Source organism: Trematomus bernacchii, unplaced genomic scaffold, assembly GCF_902827165.1.
Source record: "Trematomus bernacchii unplaced genomic scaffold, fTreBer1.1, whole genome shotgun sequence".
NCBI lineage: Eukaryota > Metazoa > Chordata > Actinopteri > Perciformes > Nototheniidae > Trematomus > Trematomus bernacchii.
In genome coordinates this window covers 115,001-133,254 of record NW_022987710.1, presented here as the reverse complement: position 1 = coordinate 133,254, position 18,254 = coordinate 115,001, and the positions used below count along the sequence as shown (strand labels likewise).

The 18,254-nt window shown below is 41.6% G+C and overlaps 1 protein-coding gene across 1 annotated transcript in view; it reads left to right on the top strand.

The window, feature by feature from the left end:
* The window catches only part of LOC117491104 (inaD-like protein), a 108,336-nt gene that overhangs the window by 65,468 nt on the left and 24,614 nt on the right, over positions 1–18,254 (top strand). The window contains 3 exon segments of the mRNA XM_034140955.1: positions 4,081–4,128; positions 4,130–4,297; positions 10,444–10,504. Coding sequence (XP_033996846.1) covers positions 4,081–4,128; positions 4,130–4,297; positions 10,444–10,504 — 277 coding nt within the window.

Below are 18,254 nucleotides of genomic sequence, written 5' to 3'. Positions count from 1 at the left end.
AGGGGTCACACGGGGGGAATTCACAAAATGTACATCCACCAAAACCAGCAGAGGGTTTTATAGTTTGTATGTGAGTCTCTGAAGGGTTCTGGCAGGACCGGGCCCTCCTCCTGGTGACTGGTTCAACAGAGCGCATACCGGGATCTTTTCTGGACTTTATATGTCGATGTTGTGGGTTAGGTAGAACAAACTCCAATCAAAGTTCTCCCTCTTACTTGATGGTTAGAGATAATTACTTTCCTTCAGACTTTTTACATTTAAAAGAAAATGTGTTCTGATCATCGGAAAAAAACACTTCAAAAAATCACTAATTAGTTCTTAGGAGAAAATACTTTGGTATTCATATTATTAATATATATATATATATATATATATGTATTTTTTTATTTGAGGTAACATTAAACTGTCTTTGGCTCTTTTCTGCTGTGACAATGTACATGTCCCCCGCTGTGGGACTAATAAAGGTATTCTGATTCTGATTCTGATTCATTATAGGTAAACATAAATGCTCAGATAGTCCGCAACAGGTCAGCTGAATCTGAAGTTTCTATACATTTAAATAAGATATTAAAAATAAAACTGAAGAAGAAAGGAAATTGCTGTGAATTAGCTGCAAAACAACATGGAGTTAAAATAAAACAAGATATAAACAATAAAACAAAGATTATCTATAAAGTGGGGAAACTTGAAAAGTGACAGGAATGTAAGGTGCCAATTCAAAATGTTCACGTGCAAAAAAAAGAGTTAACAATTGCTAATAAACAATCATATACATTTTTTAATAAATTATATTAAGGAAACTTATCTGAAATATTGGACATAAATGAAATCACCATACTAAAAAAGTGGGTTCAAAGGATCATATGTGCAGGTCATAGGGCAGAAACAGGTCCCATCAATACAAGGCCTCTCAGAACATTGTACAAAATAACAGTAGACATTAATTCCTATGCAGAACTTTCAAAAGTAATTAAACTGCAGTCCATGCAGTGTTCTTCTGTCCCCTATGTCGAACCCTTTGGAATTTCCTAGTTTTATACATACATTTGTCATCAAATGTTTTCTGATCTTCATTTAAGTCAAAATCACAGTTAAACAAAATGAGGTGAAGTTAATAACACACACACATCTTAATCTTTCATGTCTTTATTGAACACACCTTGTCGAACCTCCTTTGGCATTAATAACCTCAAACAAGCACTTGATATTTAGGGTCATTGTCCTTCGGCACCACCCAACCTCGGCTGAGCTTCAGCTGGCAGACATCAGAGGGCCTGTACTACGAAGCCGGATTTTCGCTTAGCCGGCTGACTTCAGGGAAAAACTCGGGCTTTCCGGTCCTACGACGCTGGTTTCTCTTTTTTAGCGGGCCTAGATCTCCATGGTAACTTATGCTGAGCGGCTAAACCTCCTCGGGAGGAGGTTAGGTTGCAGGCTAAGAGATCAACTCAGTGAAAGCACCGCCTGCTGACCAATCAGAGCTCCGTGTGCGGAGTTGTAAAGCTATCAAATTCATATTACAGGATAGAGGAAATACAGAAAAACTGCCGTTGCAGGAAAGACGGCCGGCAAAATCAAACTGACTGTGTGAACGTGAATAATGAATAGAATATCCCCTCCTATCTTCAGAGCAATCTGACTATTATAACATTAGCGTTAAGAAAGCTTACTTAAATATCTGCCACGAACATAAGTACCGGATCAGAGTAACATTAAGTACAGTCCTCGGCACTGTGAGTGCAGACGTCGATGTGTCCCATTATCATTCATATCATATCACATCATAATGTATCATATATTTCCTTATCTGAGTCAGCTTCTTGAGCCGTATCTGGCCGTTGCAACACTCACAGTGTCACATACTGTATGCAGAAGTATTATTTTAAGCAACACATTAAGTTGATGAAACACTCGAGCTCAAATTCTCCTAATTAAAGATCAGATCCACTCGTGTCTTGGACGGGGCAGTGATTTCATAAACCTGTTAATGTACGCATTCAAACACTTTTTCTTTTACCAGCTGTATTCACCTTGCAGGTGCAGCTATGTGGCTTTTTATCCTGGATAAAGTGTTTAAGTCATGGATGTTTAAAGTTTAACTTCTTCATATTTGACTATATTAAGTTCACTTTCATTCAGGAAGTGATGACGCTTGCGCTGTCAGTACGCTTGTCCATGTTGTGATTGGTCGAATTGCTCCAAATACCACCCCTTTCATGTGAACGCGCACCTAACTAGATAGGACACGGCTGGCTTGAGCGATCCACTTGATAACCAGCGTCGTAGGGACCGCTTTAGCGAGAGCGCGTATGTTTTGGATTAAGTCAAACTGGCCTAAACTCCAACATATCCAGGTTAGGTTGAACCAGCTTTCGTAGTACAGGCCTCTGGCCTGACATTATCCTGGAGGATATCATAACACAACTTGAGAATACATGTTTCTATTGATGATTGCAAACTATCCAGGCCCCAAGTCAGCAAAGCAGCTCCAAATCTTTGCTGGGCAGCCACTGTAGTAAATTGGCTGCTTTTTATATAAGCATTGATAAATACCTTAACTTCTAAAGGTTACTTTGTAACCCTTTCCGGATTTATGCAAGTCAACAATTCTTGACCATAGGTCTTCTGAAATCTTGAGTGAGGCATGGTTCACTTCAGCTGATGCTTCTTGTTAATAGCAAAACACAAAATATTTGAGTTGTTATTATAAGTCAAAATAGCTTCAAACCACAACCTCTAATCTTGTTTTCACTGATTCAAACGAGGTGTGACTCGATTAGCTTTTGTTGAAGTCCAAGGTTCCAAACTACATTTTTCAAAATGTACAAGAACAAAACAATAACTTGTGTGCTATTAGTAAAAACGGATTGTGTTTGTTGATTATTGTAACTTAGGTGAAGATAAGACCGTATAATAGAACACATTTTTATGTAAATGCAGGTTATTCCAAAGAATTCACTGTGTGTTTGTGTAGATGTTAGATGATATTTGGAACTACTGAGAGCTGTTTGGAAATATACTCTCATGTTGTTTCTTTAAATCTGAGCCGCTGACCTGCTGCTGGGTGAAGGCTGTATTTCACTGTTAGCGCATCGATGTTCCAGTCCTCCTTTTAAAGCCCTGCACTCTAAAATCTACATTTCTACATTTTGAATAGTTTTTTTCTTTCTTGGATATATCTCTCTGTTCACATCTTCATCTCTGATTCCTCGGTCTCTTGTTAGCGTTCTGCGATCTTTGACCTCCTCACTGTTGGTTCAATAAATATATGATTCCTTTTTCTTCCATTACCCCCACAACCCCCCACCCCCTGCATGTTTGTGTTGTGTTTGTATGGATGGATGTCCTGTGAATTCTCTGGTCTCTGTCTCCCCCTGCCTGCCTCTCTTTGCTGAGACTCGTTCTGAAGGTTATGTCCCCTGAAGGTTGTTCGGGGGTCTTTAGCTCAGGGGTCCAAAGTGTGGGATTGTTCATTTTCATCTTTCTTGCGTGGGTTTTTAATCACGTTTACCTTCGTGAAACAGAAGGGGAAGCTTACATCAACTTCAATTTATTATTTGTTTTCAAGCATTTAAAAAAGAAAGGAATAAGTGAAAAATGCCAAAAACACACAAAAAGCGTGTTGATACTCTGCAGTCCAACTGATCATATACAGTAACATCTCAACATGTCTTTTGAGTTTACCAGAGACATACCTGTAAGAATGTCCTCCGTCAGAGCACATGTGCTGGTGGACAGATGTGTCATTTTTCACTGAGGTCAAAGAAGTGGGACCCAATAATCAACTTTATTCACACTGCACATTTCAAAACAAAAAACCAGGAACAAAACATGTCAGGATTGCAATGCATTTCAGAAAGTAAAGAAAATAAAATACTCAAAAGTAATATAACAAAATAAAAGACAATATGTAACAAAACAATAAGAAGATAAGAATCAATTGAAATACAATATGGCATAAATAAAAAGGTTTAGTTTTAAGAAGGGATTTGAAAGGAGCCTCAGATCTTCAGCACAGTTTCACAGGGCCTAGTGTGCTTATCATTTTATTAATCTCTCTTACGTTATTTATCTCTCCAGGACCCTCTGGACCCCGGCCGCTGTGTGATGGTGATCCGCTCTCTGGTTTGCGGGGGGTTCTGCAGATCGTCTGGGTGCTTTGCTCCCTGGAGACCAGCTGGTGTCAGTCAACCACACCCAACTGGACCTGCTCACGCTGGGCCAGGCTGTGGAGGTCCTGAAGTCTGCCCCCCCCGGAAGGGTCCGTCTGGGCATCCGGAAAGCCTCTGGTGGTGGTGTACGACTAACCTTCTGCTTTCTAGAGTTTTCTCAGTGTTCCTCAGCGTCATGTGTTCTCAGTGTTCTCAGTGTTCTCTGTGTTCTCAGTGTTCTCAGCGTCATGTGGTTTTTCCGTGTTCTCAGTGTTCTCCGTGTCATGTGTTCTCAGTGTTCTCTGTGTTCTCCGTGTTCTCAGCGTCATGTGTTCTCAGTGTTCTCAGCGTCATGTGTTTTCCGTGTTCTCAGTGTTCTCCGTGTCATGTGTTCTCAGTGTTCTCAGCGTCATGTGTTCTCCATGTTCTCAGTGTTTTCTGTGTTCTCAGTGTTCTCAGTGTTCTCCGTGTTTTCCGCGTTCTCAGTGTAATGTGTTCTCCATGTTCTCAGCATTATGTCTTCTCAGTGTTTTCAGTGTTTTCCGTGGTTCTCAGTGTAATGTATTCTCCGTGTTCTCAGCGTTATGTCTTCTCAGTGTTTTCAGTGTTTTCCGTGTTCTCAGTGTCATGTGTTCTCCGTGTTCTCAGTGTAATGTGTTCTCCGTGTTCTCAGTGTCATGGGTTCTCAGTGTTCTCCGTGTTCTCAGTGTCATGTGTTCTCCGTGTTCTCAGTGTCATATGTTCTCCGTGTTCTCAGTGTAATGTGTTCTTCGTGTTCTCAGCGTCATGTGTTCTCAGTGTTCTCCGTGTTTTCCGTGTTCTCAGTGTAATGTGTTCTCCATGTTCTCAGTGTTCTCCCTGTTCTCCGTGTTCTCAGTGTTCTCAGTTCTCAGTGTAATGTGTTCTCCGTGTTCTCAGTGTCATGTGTTCCGTGTTCTCCGTGTTCTCAGTGTCATGTGTTCTCCGTGTTCTCAGTGTAATGTGTTCTCCGTGTTCTCAGCGTCATGTGTTCTCAGTGTTCTCCGTGTTCTCAGTGTAATGTGTTCTCCATGTTCTCAGTGTTCTCCCTGTTCTCCGTGTTCTCCGTGTTTTCCGTTCGGTTCTCAGTGTCATGTGTTCTTCCGTGTTCTCAGTGTAATGTGTTCTCCGTGTTCTCAGTGTAATGTGTTCTCCGTGTTCTCAGTGTCATGTGTTCTCCGTGTTCTCAGTGTAATGTGTTCTCCGTGTTCTCAGTGTCATGTGTTCTCAGTGTTCTCCGTGTTCTCAGTGTAATGTGTTCTCCATGTTCTCAGTGTTCTCCCTGTTCTCCGTGTTCTCAGTGTAATGTGTTCTCCGTGTTCTCAGCGTCATGTGTTCCAGCGTCATGTGTTCTCAGTGTTTTCAGCGTCATGTGTTCTCGGTGTCATGTGTTCTCAGCGTCATGTGTTCTCTGTGTTCTCCATGTTCTCAGCATGATGTGTTCTCAGTGTTCTCCGTGTTCTCAGTGTCGTGTTTTCCGTGTTCTCAGTGTCATGTGTTCTCCATGTTCTCAGTGTTCTCAGCTGCATGTGTTCTCTGTGTTCTCAGTGTTTTCTGTGTTTTTCAGTGGTTCTCTGTGTTCTCCCGTGTTTCTCAGGTGTCGTGTTTTCCGTGTTCTCAGTGTTTTCCGCGTTCTCAGTGTAATGTGTTCTCCATGTTCTCAGTGTTCTCTGTGTTCTCCGTGTTCTCAGTGTAATGTGTTCTCCGTGTTCTCAGCGTCATGTCTTCTCAGTGTTTTCAGTGTTCTCCGTGTTTTCCGTGTTCTCAGTGTCATGTGTTCTCAGTGTTCTCAGTGTAATGTGTTCTCAGTGTCATGTGTTCTCAGTGTTCTCAGTGTAATGTGTTCTCCGTGTCATGTGTTCTCAGTGTTTTCAGTGTTCTCCGTGTTCTCAGTGTAATGTGTTCTCCGTGTTCTCAGTGTAATGTGTTCTCAGTGTTCTCCATGTTCTCAGTGTTCTCCCTGTTCTCCGTGTAATGTGTTCTCCGTGTTCTCAGCGTCATGTGTTCTCAGTGTTCTCCGTGTTTTCAGCGTCATGTGTTCTCCGTGTCATGTGTTCTCAGCGTCATGTGTTCTCTGTGTTCTCCATGTTCTCAGCATGATGTGTTCTCAGTTCTCAGTGTCGTGTTTTCCGTGTTCTCAGTGTTCTCCGTGTCATGTGTTCTCAGTGTTCTCAGCGTCATGTGTTCTCAGTGTTCTCCTTGTTTCCCCTGTTCTCAGTGTCATGTCTTCTCAGTGTTCTCAGCGTCATGTGTTCTCAGTGTTCTCAGCGTCATGTGTTCTCCCGTGTTCTCAGTGTCATGTCTTCTCAGTGTTCTCAGCGTCATGTGTTCTCAGTGTTCTCAGCGTCATGTGTTCTCAGTGTCATGTGTTCTCAGTGTTCTCAGCATGTGTTCTCTGTGTTCTCAGTGTTTTCCGCGTTCTCAGTGTCATGTGTTCTCAGTGTAATGTGTTCTCAGTGTTCTCCCTGTTCTCTGTGTTCTCAGTGTTCTCAGTGTTCTCAGTGTTCTCAGTGTTCTCAGTGTTCTCAGTGTTCTCAGTGTTCTCTGTGTTCTCAGTGTTCTCAGTGTTCTCTGTGTTCTCTGTGTCTCTGTGTTCTCTGTGTTCTCTGTGTTCTCTGTGTTCTCTGTGTTCTCTGTGTTCTCTGTGTTCTCTGTGTTCTCTGTGTTCTCTGTTTCTCCGTGTTCTCAGTGTAATGTGTTCTCCCTGTTCTCTGTGTTCTCAGTGTTCTCCGTGTTCTCAGCATCATGTCTTCTCAGTGTTTTCAGTGTTCTCCGTGTTTTCAGTGTCATGTGTTCTCCGTGTTCTCAGCGTCATGTGTTCTCAGTGTTTTCAGTGTTCTCAGTGTTCTCAGTGTTTTCAGTGTTCTCCGTGTTTTCCGTGTTCTCAGCTGCATGTGCTCTCTGTGTTCTCAGTGTTTTCTGTGTTCTCAGTGTTCTCTGTGTTCTCAGTGTTTTGCGCGTTCTCAGTGTCATGTGTTCTCAGTGTAATGTGTTCTCCGTGTTCTCAGTGTAATGTGTTCTCAGTGTTCTCCCTGTTCTCTGTGTTCTCAGTGTTCTTAGTGTTCTCTGTGTTCTCAGTGTAATGTGTTCTCAGTGGTTCCTCCCTGTTCTCTATGTTCTCAGTGTTCCAGTCTAAGTGTTCTTAGTGTTCTCTGTGTTCTCCGTGTTCGCAGTGTAATGTGTCTCAGTGTCATGGGTTCGTCAGTGTCTACGTGTGTCCTTGTTCTCAGTGTCATGTGTTCTCCGTGTTCTCTAGTGTCATATGTTCTCCGTGTTCTCAGTGTAATGTGTTCTTCGTGTTCTAGCGTCATGTGTTCTCAAGTGTTCTCCGTGTTTTCCCGTGTTCTCAGTGGTAATGTGTTCTCCATGTTCTCAGTGTTTCTCCCTGTTCCTCCGTGTTCTCAGTGTCATGTGTTTCTCCGTGTTTCTCAGTGTAATGTGTTTCCTCCGTGTTCTCAGTGTCATGTGTTCTCCGTGTTCTCCGTGTTCTCAGTGTCATGTGTTCTCCGTGTTCTCAGTGTAATGTGTTCTCAGCGTCATGTGTTCTCAGTGTTCTCCGTGTTCTCAGTGTAATGTGTTCTCCATGTTCTCAGTGTTCTCCCTGTTCTCCGTGTTTTCCGTGTTCTCAGTGTCATGTGTTCTCCGTGTTCTCAGTGTAATGTGTTCTCCGTGTTCTCAGTGTAATGTGTTCTCCGTGTTCTCAGCGTCATGTGTTCTCAGTGTTCTCCGTGTTTTCCGTGTTCTCAGTGTAATGTGTTCTCCATGTTCTCAGTGTTCTCCGTGTTCTCCGTGTTCTCAGTGTAATGTGTTCTCCGTGTTCTCAGCGTCATGTGTTCTCAGTGTTTTCAGCGTCATGTGTTCTCGGTGTCATGTGTTCTCAGCGTCATGTGTTCTCTGTGTTCTCCATGTTCTCAGCATGATGTGTTCTCAGTGTTCTCCGTGTTCTCAGTGTCGTGTTTTCCGTGTTCTCAGTGTTCTCAGCGTCATGTGTTCTCCGGGTTCTCAGTGTTCTCAGCGTCATGTGTTCTCCATGTTCTCAGTGTTCTCAGCTGCATGTGTTGTGTTCTCAGTGTTTTCTGTGTTCTCAGTGTTTCTCTGTGTTCTCGTGTTCTCAGTGTCGTGTTTTCCGTGTTCTCAGTGTTTTCCGTTTTTTTTTTTCGTTATTGCGTTCTCAGTGTAATGTGTTCTCCATGTTCTCAGTGTTCTCTGTGTTCTCCGTGTTCTCAGTGTAATGTGTTCTCCGTGTTCTCAGCGTCATGTCTTCTCAGTGTTTTCAGTGTTCTCCGTGTTCTCAGTGTCATGTGTTCTCAGTGTTCTCAGTGTAATGTGTTCTCCGTGTTCTCAGTGTCATGTGTTCTCCGTGTTCTCCGTGTCATGTGTTCTCAGTGTTTTCAGTGTTCTCAGTGTAATGTGTTCTCCGTGTTCTCAGTGTTCTCAGTGTAATGTGTTCTCCATGTTCTCAGTGTTCTCCCTGTTCTCCGTGTAATGTGTTCTCCGTGTTCTCAGCGTCATGTGTTCTCAGTGTTCTCCGTGTTTTCAGCGTCATGTGTTCTCCGTGTCATGTGTTCTCAGCGTCATGTGTTCTCTGTGTTCTCCATGTTCTCAGCATGATGTGTTCTCAGTGTTCTCAGTGTCGTGTTTTCCGTGTTCTCAGTGTTCTCCGTGTCATGTGTTCTCAGTGTTCTCAGCGTCATGTGTTCTCAGTGTTTCTCCTTGTTTCCCCTGTTCTCAGTGTCATGTCTTCTCAGTGTTCTCAGCGTCATGTGTTCTCAGTGTTCTCAGCGTCATGTGTTTTCCGTGTTCTCAGTGTCATGTGTTCTCAGTGTTCTCAGCATGTGTTCTCTGTGTTCTCAGTGTTTTCCGCGTTCTCAGTGTCATGTGTTCTCAGTGTAATGTGTTCTCAGTGTTCTCCCTGTTCTCAGTGTAATGTGTTCTCAGTGTTCTCCGTGTTCTCAGTGTCGTGTTTTCCGTGTTCTCAGTGTTTTCCGCGTTCTCAGTGTAATGTGTTCTCCATGTTCTCAGTGTTCTCTGTGTTCTCCGTGTTCTCAGTGTAATGTGTTCTCCGTGTTCTCAGCGTCATGTCTTCTCAGTGTTTTCAGTGTTCTCCGTGTTTTCCGTGTTCTCAGTGTCATGTGTTCTCAGTGTTCTCAGTGTAATGTGTTCTCCGTGTTCTCAGTGTCATGTGTTCTCCGTGTTCTCCGTGTCATGTGTTCTCAGTGTTTTCAGTGTTCTCAGTGTAATGTGTTCTCCGTGTTCTCAGTGTTCTCAGTGTAATGTGTTCTCCATGTTCTCAGTGTTCTCCCTGTTCTCCGTGTAATGTGTTCTCCGTGTTCTCAGCGTCATGTGTTCTCAGTGTTCTCCGTGTTTTCAGCGTCATGTGTTCTCCGTGTCATGTGTTCTCAGCGTCATGTGTTCTCTGTGTTCTCCATGTTCTCAGCATGATGTGTTCTCAGTGTTCTCAGTGTCGTGTTTTCCGTGTTCTCAGTGTTCTCCGTGTCATGTGTTCTCAGTGTTCTCAGCGTCATGTGTTCTCAGTGTTCTCCTTGTTTCCCCTGTTCTCAGTGTCATGTGTTCTCAGTGTTCTCAGCGTCATGTGTTCTCAGTGTTCTCAGTGTAATGTGTTTTCCGTGTTCTCAGTGTTCTCAGTGTTCTCAGCATGTGTTCTCTGTGTTCTCAGTGTTTTCCGCGTTCTCAGTGTCATGTGTTCTCAGTGTAATGTGTTCTCAGTGTTCTCCCTGTTCTCAGTGTAATGTGTTCTCAGTGTTCTCCCTGTTCTCTGTGTTCTCAGTGTTCTTAGTGTTCTCTGTGTTCTCAGTGTAATGTGTTCTCAGTGTTCTCCCTGTTCTCTATGTTCTCAGTGTTCTCAGTGTTCTTAGTGTTCTCAGTGTTCTCAGTGTTCTCAGTGTTCTTAGTGTTCTCTGTGTTCTCCGTGTTCTCAGTGTAATGTGTTCTCAGTGTTCTCAGCGTCATGTGTTCTCAGTGTCATGTGTTCTCAGCGTCATGTGTTCTCAGTGTCATGTGTTCTCAGTGTTCTCAGCGTCATGTGTTCTCAGTGTTCTCAGCGTCATGTGTTCTCAGTGTCATGTGTTCTCAGTGTTCTCAGTGTCATGTGTTCTCAGTGTCATGTGTTCTCAGTGTTCTCAGTGTCATGTGTTCTCAGTGTTCTCAGTGTCATGTTTCTCAGTGTTCTCAGCGTCATGTTTCTCAGTGTCATGTGTTCTCAGTGTTCTCAGTGTTCTCAGCGTCATATGTTGATCAGTGTGATGTGTTTGCAGGCCGAGGGACGAGAGAGGAGCAGCCTGGAGTCTCACAACACACACCTGCCTGTTCCAAAGGTAACACACACATCATGTTGAACATGGAATCATCCAAAGTATCACATCCCATCCACACAGTAAGGTGAACTGTCAATTAACCAATTCATCGTAATCAGAAATCCTTTATTAGTTCCACATTGGGGAAAGTGAAAGGCAGCAACATAAAGAACTGCAGAAATTCAGAAATAGCAAAAAGCTTTTATTTTTTTGCTGAAAGGGATCTGTTTAGATCACTTCACAGTCAACCAATCCATATTTCAGATTTAGTAAATGATCGTATTTGAAAGGAAAGCATACTATCCTGATGTTGAGAGAGTGAAGAAATATGAAAGGAATCCCAGAAGAAGTATGAAAAACATTTTTACATATTAATTGAAAAAATCGAAGTCTTTCTTACTTTGAATCAATGCTTCCTTGTCTTGTAACTTGATTGTAGGCGAGTTGTGATATTACAACTTGCTTGATATTATAAACAATAGTCCATAAATGTAGGCCTTTCAACACCAAAGGGTTTTACAGTTAAAACTAATAACGTTACAAAAAAGTATCTATACTGCAGGGATGCAAATTAGCAACACTGTTCTTTTGAAAGAGTGAATAGAATCGTAATAGTAATATATCACCATCAGGATTTTAGTGGGGCCTCCTTTTAGCAAAACGCTCTGAGTGAATTGGTTCCCTCTGCTAACGTGTGTTGGGCTTTTATTGTGAACAATGGAAGGAGTCTGGTCTGCACTTCCTGTGTCAAGGGTGAATGGAGTGAAGAGGTTGTTGCCTTGTTTTGAATTGAGGCAGGTCATTGTTATGCAATACTAATACTGAAGTTCAGGCTCAACTCATAACCCTCTTGTTGTCTTGTTCCGAAGGTTAACCCTGTTTTTGCAGCGTAATGTTTGAAATTCTTTGTGATAGAATTTAGGACAAAACCAACAGTTCTTAAAATATATTGACATGCGAAAATAATACACGAAGCAAGAAAGCAGCGTGTAAAGGCTTTACAGTGCCAGAATAATAATGCTTTATGTTTTGTTGAACAATAACAGGGATGTGCATGTCTACACAGGTCAACCTCTTGATTAGCTTATTCTCTCTTTTACTGGATTTTTGCATGGCTTTCAACTGCACGTCAGTCTTCATCAGCACAGCACGTCAGTCTTCATCAGCACGTCAGTCTTCATCAGCACGTCAGTCTTCATCAGCAAATGGTACTGGCTCTGTTTTCTGAGCAGAGACTGCTTACTGCTCTCTTTCTCTCTCTCTCACTCTTTCAGATGTTAATCAAGTCACTCCAGACCAATGGGAGTATTTTTCTCTCTCCTGCTTCTGTCTCTCTTCATCTTCCACAGTTACATCTCCTTTCTCTCCCTTTCAGTTTTTTGGTCTTGATATCAGACAAACAGCGCTACCGAGGCATTTGACTATAAAGAGAAATAAATACAGAATAAAGTAGATCTGGTGCATGGCAGGAAATGATGCATGACAGGGAAATGATGGATGTATGCACAGTTATCTCTGTGCAAACATCCAACATCTCCTGCTGGTAAAACAAGACAATGCAAAAACGGATAACTCGTGGAAGAAAAACACTGTCCGGACTATATCAGTTTAGATTTGAACGTCTTTTGATGTAATATTCCCTCTGCAGTTTCTGTACAGAAAGAGGAGAAGATCCTGAAAGAGAGCCACTCAGCACAGAGTAAAGACTTAGAAGATAGAGAACTTAATAGGCTTAAAGGTGTGCACACTAGATCTTGATCGATACTCATGTATGAGGCACTACTACTCTATTGTCTATTTTACAATCAATAGCACCATCATTTACAAAATGAACATTACGCAGAGTTGAGGAGGACATGAAACTAGACAGTAGACACTGACACTGGTGGTACGCCAGCTCCCGCTAGTGGTACGCAGAGGAATCTGACGTATAAAAAAAAAGAAAAAAAAAGAAAATTAAAAATATTTGATTGAACCTTTACACATAACACAGACATATAAAACACAGAAAACACAACTAAGTAAAGAAAAAGGCGAAAAGCAGTCACTACATTGTGCACATTTGGGACAGTAAGGTGCACTACTTATTAGTGCAAGAGCAGCTGGTGGTAAGGACCCTCAGAAAACTTTCCAATTAAAACAGGCTATAGGGACAAGTGCCATCAGTTTGAGGCTTGATTGAATAACATTCATTAAAAATAAATCATACTATCAAAATTACTACAACGAATGAAAATAAGCTTGAGATCATTGAAACTGTGGTTTAAATAAGTTCTAATAGGCTATTGTTGTTTTTAGATTGAGAAACGAAAAAAATTGTATTTATTGATTTCTGGCGTTGCTAATGATGACCACACTACCCGCGAACGATTAGCGACCGAACGATCAACCGAGCACAAGCGCAGGCTCCGCCAGCAAGGCAAAAGTGATATGCACAGCCGCTGTGATGGAGGAGAGAAGTGACTCAGGAAGAAGGCATTTGCGTAAAGAATGGAGAGAAGGCTGTGACCGAGGTCAAAAAGCTGAAAAAGCACACACTTGTCCTTAATTGTTATCTTTTTTATTTTCTTTTTTACTTTGCCACCACAGACATGGCAATAGCAAACATCAGCAGACTGAAGATGAGCTATTAGCCCTTAGCTTATCTGCTCCTGGAGGCTTCATTATTATTGTGGAACTGAATTCCCAAGAGGACATGTTCTGTTACAATGTAGGTGGTTGCAGGAGGCCTACATTCACACTTTGGTATAGGTCCAGGAAAGGACATGTGTGTACAGTTGTCATTTGTTGTGTGAGAATACGTTATTATTTTGTTCTTTATATTCTCACTTGTGGTGTGTGAGAGAGTGAGTGATGAGTAAAAAATACAATAAATAAGGTTATGAATACATTTGCCTCCGAGTCCTGCATGAACTGTGCATAGACTGTATTTTAACATTGGTCATAGGGTGGTACTCGGAGAGCCAACTATTTTCTCAGGTGGTACTTGGTGTAAAAAGGTTAAGAACCACTGTACTAGATAGTTCCGGAACTAAGATTTCCGGGGAACTAAGTTCCGGGAACTATTCCTGGGAAAAGTACTTGGTGTGAAAGCGCCTTTTGAGTGCACACAGGGTGTATGTAGCAGATCTGGTTCAAGTTGACTTGATTTTAGTTTTTTTGAAGGACTATGCTTTAAGATCATGTATCTGAAATAGATTTACTGGAATGATTCATTCTTAATCTTGTATGCAAATGATGTGTTCTTTGGACTTTAAGGGATCCTTCCCAGAAGAAATATTAAAGTTGTCTTAATGCCACATTTTTTACAAGGCTTTTACGCACAAACCGCTGCTGGAAGTGCATGTTCTAATGTTACTACAAACTCTGCCGGCGTATGGACAAAAATGTTTTGAATAAAGTTGCATGAGTAGTGTGTGGCAGCCGATAGAGATGGATGCCTGCTGGAGAAATGAATTCAGGCAGAACCCAATGTTAACCTGCTTCTCATGGCTGAAGCCTCCATGACATCTGGAGTAGCTTTTGACTGAAACACGCTCTTTGTAAATCACTGCATCATTTGCTATTTCTACGCCTTTTCTCTTCCTTCATATCATCTCACCTCTGCAGTCCATCCTCCTCTTCCTTCATTCCTCTCCTCTCTTTCACCTCCTTCAGCATCTCTCTCTTCATCTCCTCCTCTCTTTCACCTTCTTTCACCCTCTCTCCTCTCCTTAATCTCTCCGCTCCCTCCTCTGTCTCTGCCCAAGCTGCTGACTCAGCTGGATGATACAAAGTGCTCTATCAGCTCAACCAGCAGCATCTCTCTCTTAAGTGAGTGGGGAGGTGGAGAGGGCTTGGGGGGGGTACTCTGAGGACACTCTGGTCCTCCAGCATGGGTACACCCAGTACTGCAGTACTCTTAGGAAATACTACTGCGGCACTTTATAGCTGATTGTCCTAGCTTTACTGTAAAGGGAAATGATCAGAATGAGTTTAGCAAAGCAAGCGGGGCTTCAGACCTTTTTGCACATCAGTGCAATGTGAAGAAATCCAACACAATTGATATTCCTTTGTGCACACAGGTGTTGATTTAGTTTGAAGACTGCGTGAAATACTTAAATGATCCAAACAGCTTTTTGCATAAAGACAACATTTTAGGATCTCTGAAATAGAACTAATGGAAGTATTAGTTATTCATCTTGTGCACAGAGATCCTGAGCATTTGTGTCTTTATTTATTTAGGGATCCTTATCTTGAGGATATATAGATTTAACTTAAAAAGCACATGATAATATGTGTGGTATAAATGTGTAGTACACAAAATAAAATGATTTAAAATATCTAATTTGATTAAGAAAATGTTATTCACTTTTTTCTGCACAAGCAGCGTCGGATGGATGCTCCATTATCCTGGCCAAAATCATTACGATCCAAAATATGTTTATTGTATTACAGGTAGGACCCATCTTTGTTTAGTGAACATCATTTTAAGAGAACAATCTCTAATAAGGTTATCCTAAATAATACCTTCACCCGCGTAAATAAATAGCTTTCTTGCATGATTGTTCCTGTATTGTTTAGAATCAGGCTCCCTTTTTCACTTTCATAATAGAAATTCACTTCCATCAACGTATTGTGATTGTTTTTTATCGCGTTCCACATATTAAGTCCTAAATGAAATATACACACAAGATAATGACTTTGCACAAGCCGATTTCAACATCAATATCCAAATCAAGTCGTTGAGATAAACATAATGTTCTTATAACCTTTAACACACCAGATAAACAAGCTCTTCATTTTGAAATATCTTGTGTTCATGAACGGTTCTGTGTTAAACTAAAGTCCCATCCGTGCCGTACTGTACTCTACCGTACTCCGTGTTCCGCTGCAGTGTCTGCTGCGGCCGTCCTCTGCTGCTTTATTTCCTGTTTTATATGCAGCCCATTTGGCTGAAGAGCTTTTTTCACAGCCCACAGGTCTCTGATGGCTTTCCATAAAGACAGCCGGCGCTTGTCACTTCAGCGCCCCGATCGTTCTCGGTCACGCCAGCCCGCTGACCAGAGAGAGACCCCCGTTACACATCCACACCTCGTAACTTTTAGAGGTCATATGTTGAAGACTGCTGTAGTTACAGGAAGCACTCGCGTTCATCTTCTTTGTGCAGATAAAGATCTGCAGCAAATCACAGGCTTTACAGGCAGCAAACAGCACCGAGCTGTCAGAAAGCACCGTAACACTAACCATCAACTTTACTCTGACTGTTGTTAAAGAAACATCTGCTGAGGACACCCTATCTGTCTTTGTATTGGTCTTTTTATTGATTGTTACCCCACTTTGGACAGTTATTTAGTTTTTAGGACATGCGCTGATCTGGCCCATTTCATCTGAGGAAACCCGATTCAAGACTTATTAAAGCCTGATCCATATTTCTCACGAAAGCTTCTTTTAATTTGTGTCGTCTTGACAGGGCTCATCATGTGTTGTTAAAGGATTTGATCCACAGAATACGTCGTTTTTAATGAATGGCTGATTGTTGGCTGTTTGTAAAAGTCCTCTTCCCTTTAGTCCAAACGCTTCAACAAAAAGGATCATGTTTATTTTCACATAATGATGGTGCTAATGAATCACCAGTTTGATCAAATACAAATAAAACGTTCAACTGATCAACAGTGAACAAAACAAGAACCAGTTAAGGCAGTGCTATTCAAACTTTCTTCAGTAACGTACCCCCTTTGAAACATTTTCTCAGCCAAGTACCCCCTGACCGACCCCGGACATTTTTTATAGAAAAAGCCTATATAAATAATTACAATATAGTGATGTTCCATCAGTGTTTGATTTATTAACTCCTTCATGCATGAATTACAACAAACTAAGGATATTTTCATCTTTATGCATGAAAAAAAAGAATATAATGAAAACAAATTAAACAGATTTTTCCAAGGAGTTTTTCCATTGAAGTAATATTTAACAAACCAATGAACAAAATGATATATTATGAAAACTATAAACTACAATACATACATTTGACATGTTTATATGAGGACCCCCTAAGTGGTTCAAGGAATATTTTATATAAAATTGTGTTTTCTATTTAACTTATTGTTCTAAGATTATTTTTGTAATCATGCATGGTATTTTTTTAATTAACCTTTTTATTTATTTTTATCTCACGTACCCCCTGCAGTACCCCAACGTACCCCTAGGGGTCCGCGTACCCCCATTTGAGAATCACTGAGTTAAGGTGTCGAACATGCATTCTTCATATGGCCAGTGGGCGACTCCACTTGTTGCAAAAGAATCCAATTGTATAAAAGTCTATGAGAAAATAAAGCGGAAACTCATATGTTCACCTGTAGATGCTGACGTGGATTGGTTTGACACTTTGGTCAGACTGAAAGATCTCAACATCTATTGGAGTATTTTATGTTCCCTATAGATCTTTTTTTCTTTTTTCTTTGGATTTGCATTTAGCACCACTAATAGTTCATAGTTTGCTCTTGTCCACCTCTTCAGTTAACAACGAATACCTTTTAAACTATTGAACCAGTTTCACCAGCCTCAATCTTCTAAACATCGTATTAACATGCTGTAATGATGACTTTGTTCACAGATGTGACGACTAAGTGCGACCTGAAGCTGCTCCACGTGATTTGCTCTTAGCTCGCCACAAGATTGAGCGCAGAGCCTTGGGGTTACACATTTGAGTTAGTATCGTGTCTATGGTAACTTCCCCTGCTATCTTGCAGCCCTATATTCAGCTGTCCTCTGATTGGTTTATATATGATAAACATAATCAGTTGAAATAATTTAAATGTTGAATTCAGATGTCATTGTCCTCCAGATGTGGGTCTAACTTATCCAAATCATGTGAATACCTGGTGGAGATTGAGATTAAAACACAACCAGAAACAACATCTGATCACAAATTGTCATTAATCATAATGTTATGATTGGACAGTAGATGCAACTACTGTCAGCACAGATAGCCTCTCTGAGACTCAGCAGAGAGTCTGAAGCCACCAACTCGTCATCTCAACTGTCCTCATCTTCTAATGGCAGAGATATTAAATGACAACGTCCTTAAATCTTATGAATATGAGGCCATGCAGTCACGGCCAATACACATCAGTCTGCAGAACATCCTGTTAGCGTGATGAGCTCTCTGCTGCCGCCGTCTGCTCCTCACCTCCATTATATGGCCCTGATGGGCCAGCTTCCCAGGCCCAAATTAAAAGAAGAGGAACAGAGTCCTTGAAGATGAGGCTTCGTCGATGGAAATTAGCCTAAGTGTTGTCATTAATATTTCCAGGCACGGACTAATGTCTGCATCGTAATGTTACGAACAGGATATCCCCTCAGTATCTGCTGAGGAAGGCTCTTTGGGGAGTTGGAGAAAACCTTTATGTGTTCAGAGATGAAGGCTAATGTTCTAAGTAAGTCAAGTTTTAGATTTAGTGTCTGCTGCGGTTATTCAGTTTGGTCTCTCCACTGAGGAGACAGATGAAGCCTCTGGGTCCTACAGTCTGACTCATTCACCTGACCTCCAGCTCGCCCTAAATGCATCGAAGGTAACACCCAGCACTGATGAAACTCTGTGGATGAGCAACAGTATGTTTTGAGTTTATCTGTTCGGCATTTTCCCAATTTAGTTCTCAAATCTCCTCTGCCTCCTTCTCAAAGTGATGTTCTTCCTGTTTTTAAATGTAATTCAAAGTATTTAAAGGAAGGAGACAGAGGCCACTTTTACACACATTACCACAGGAAAGTGAACGTCGATACAAGC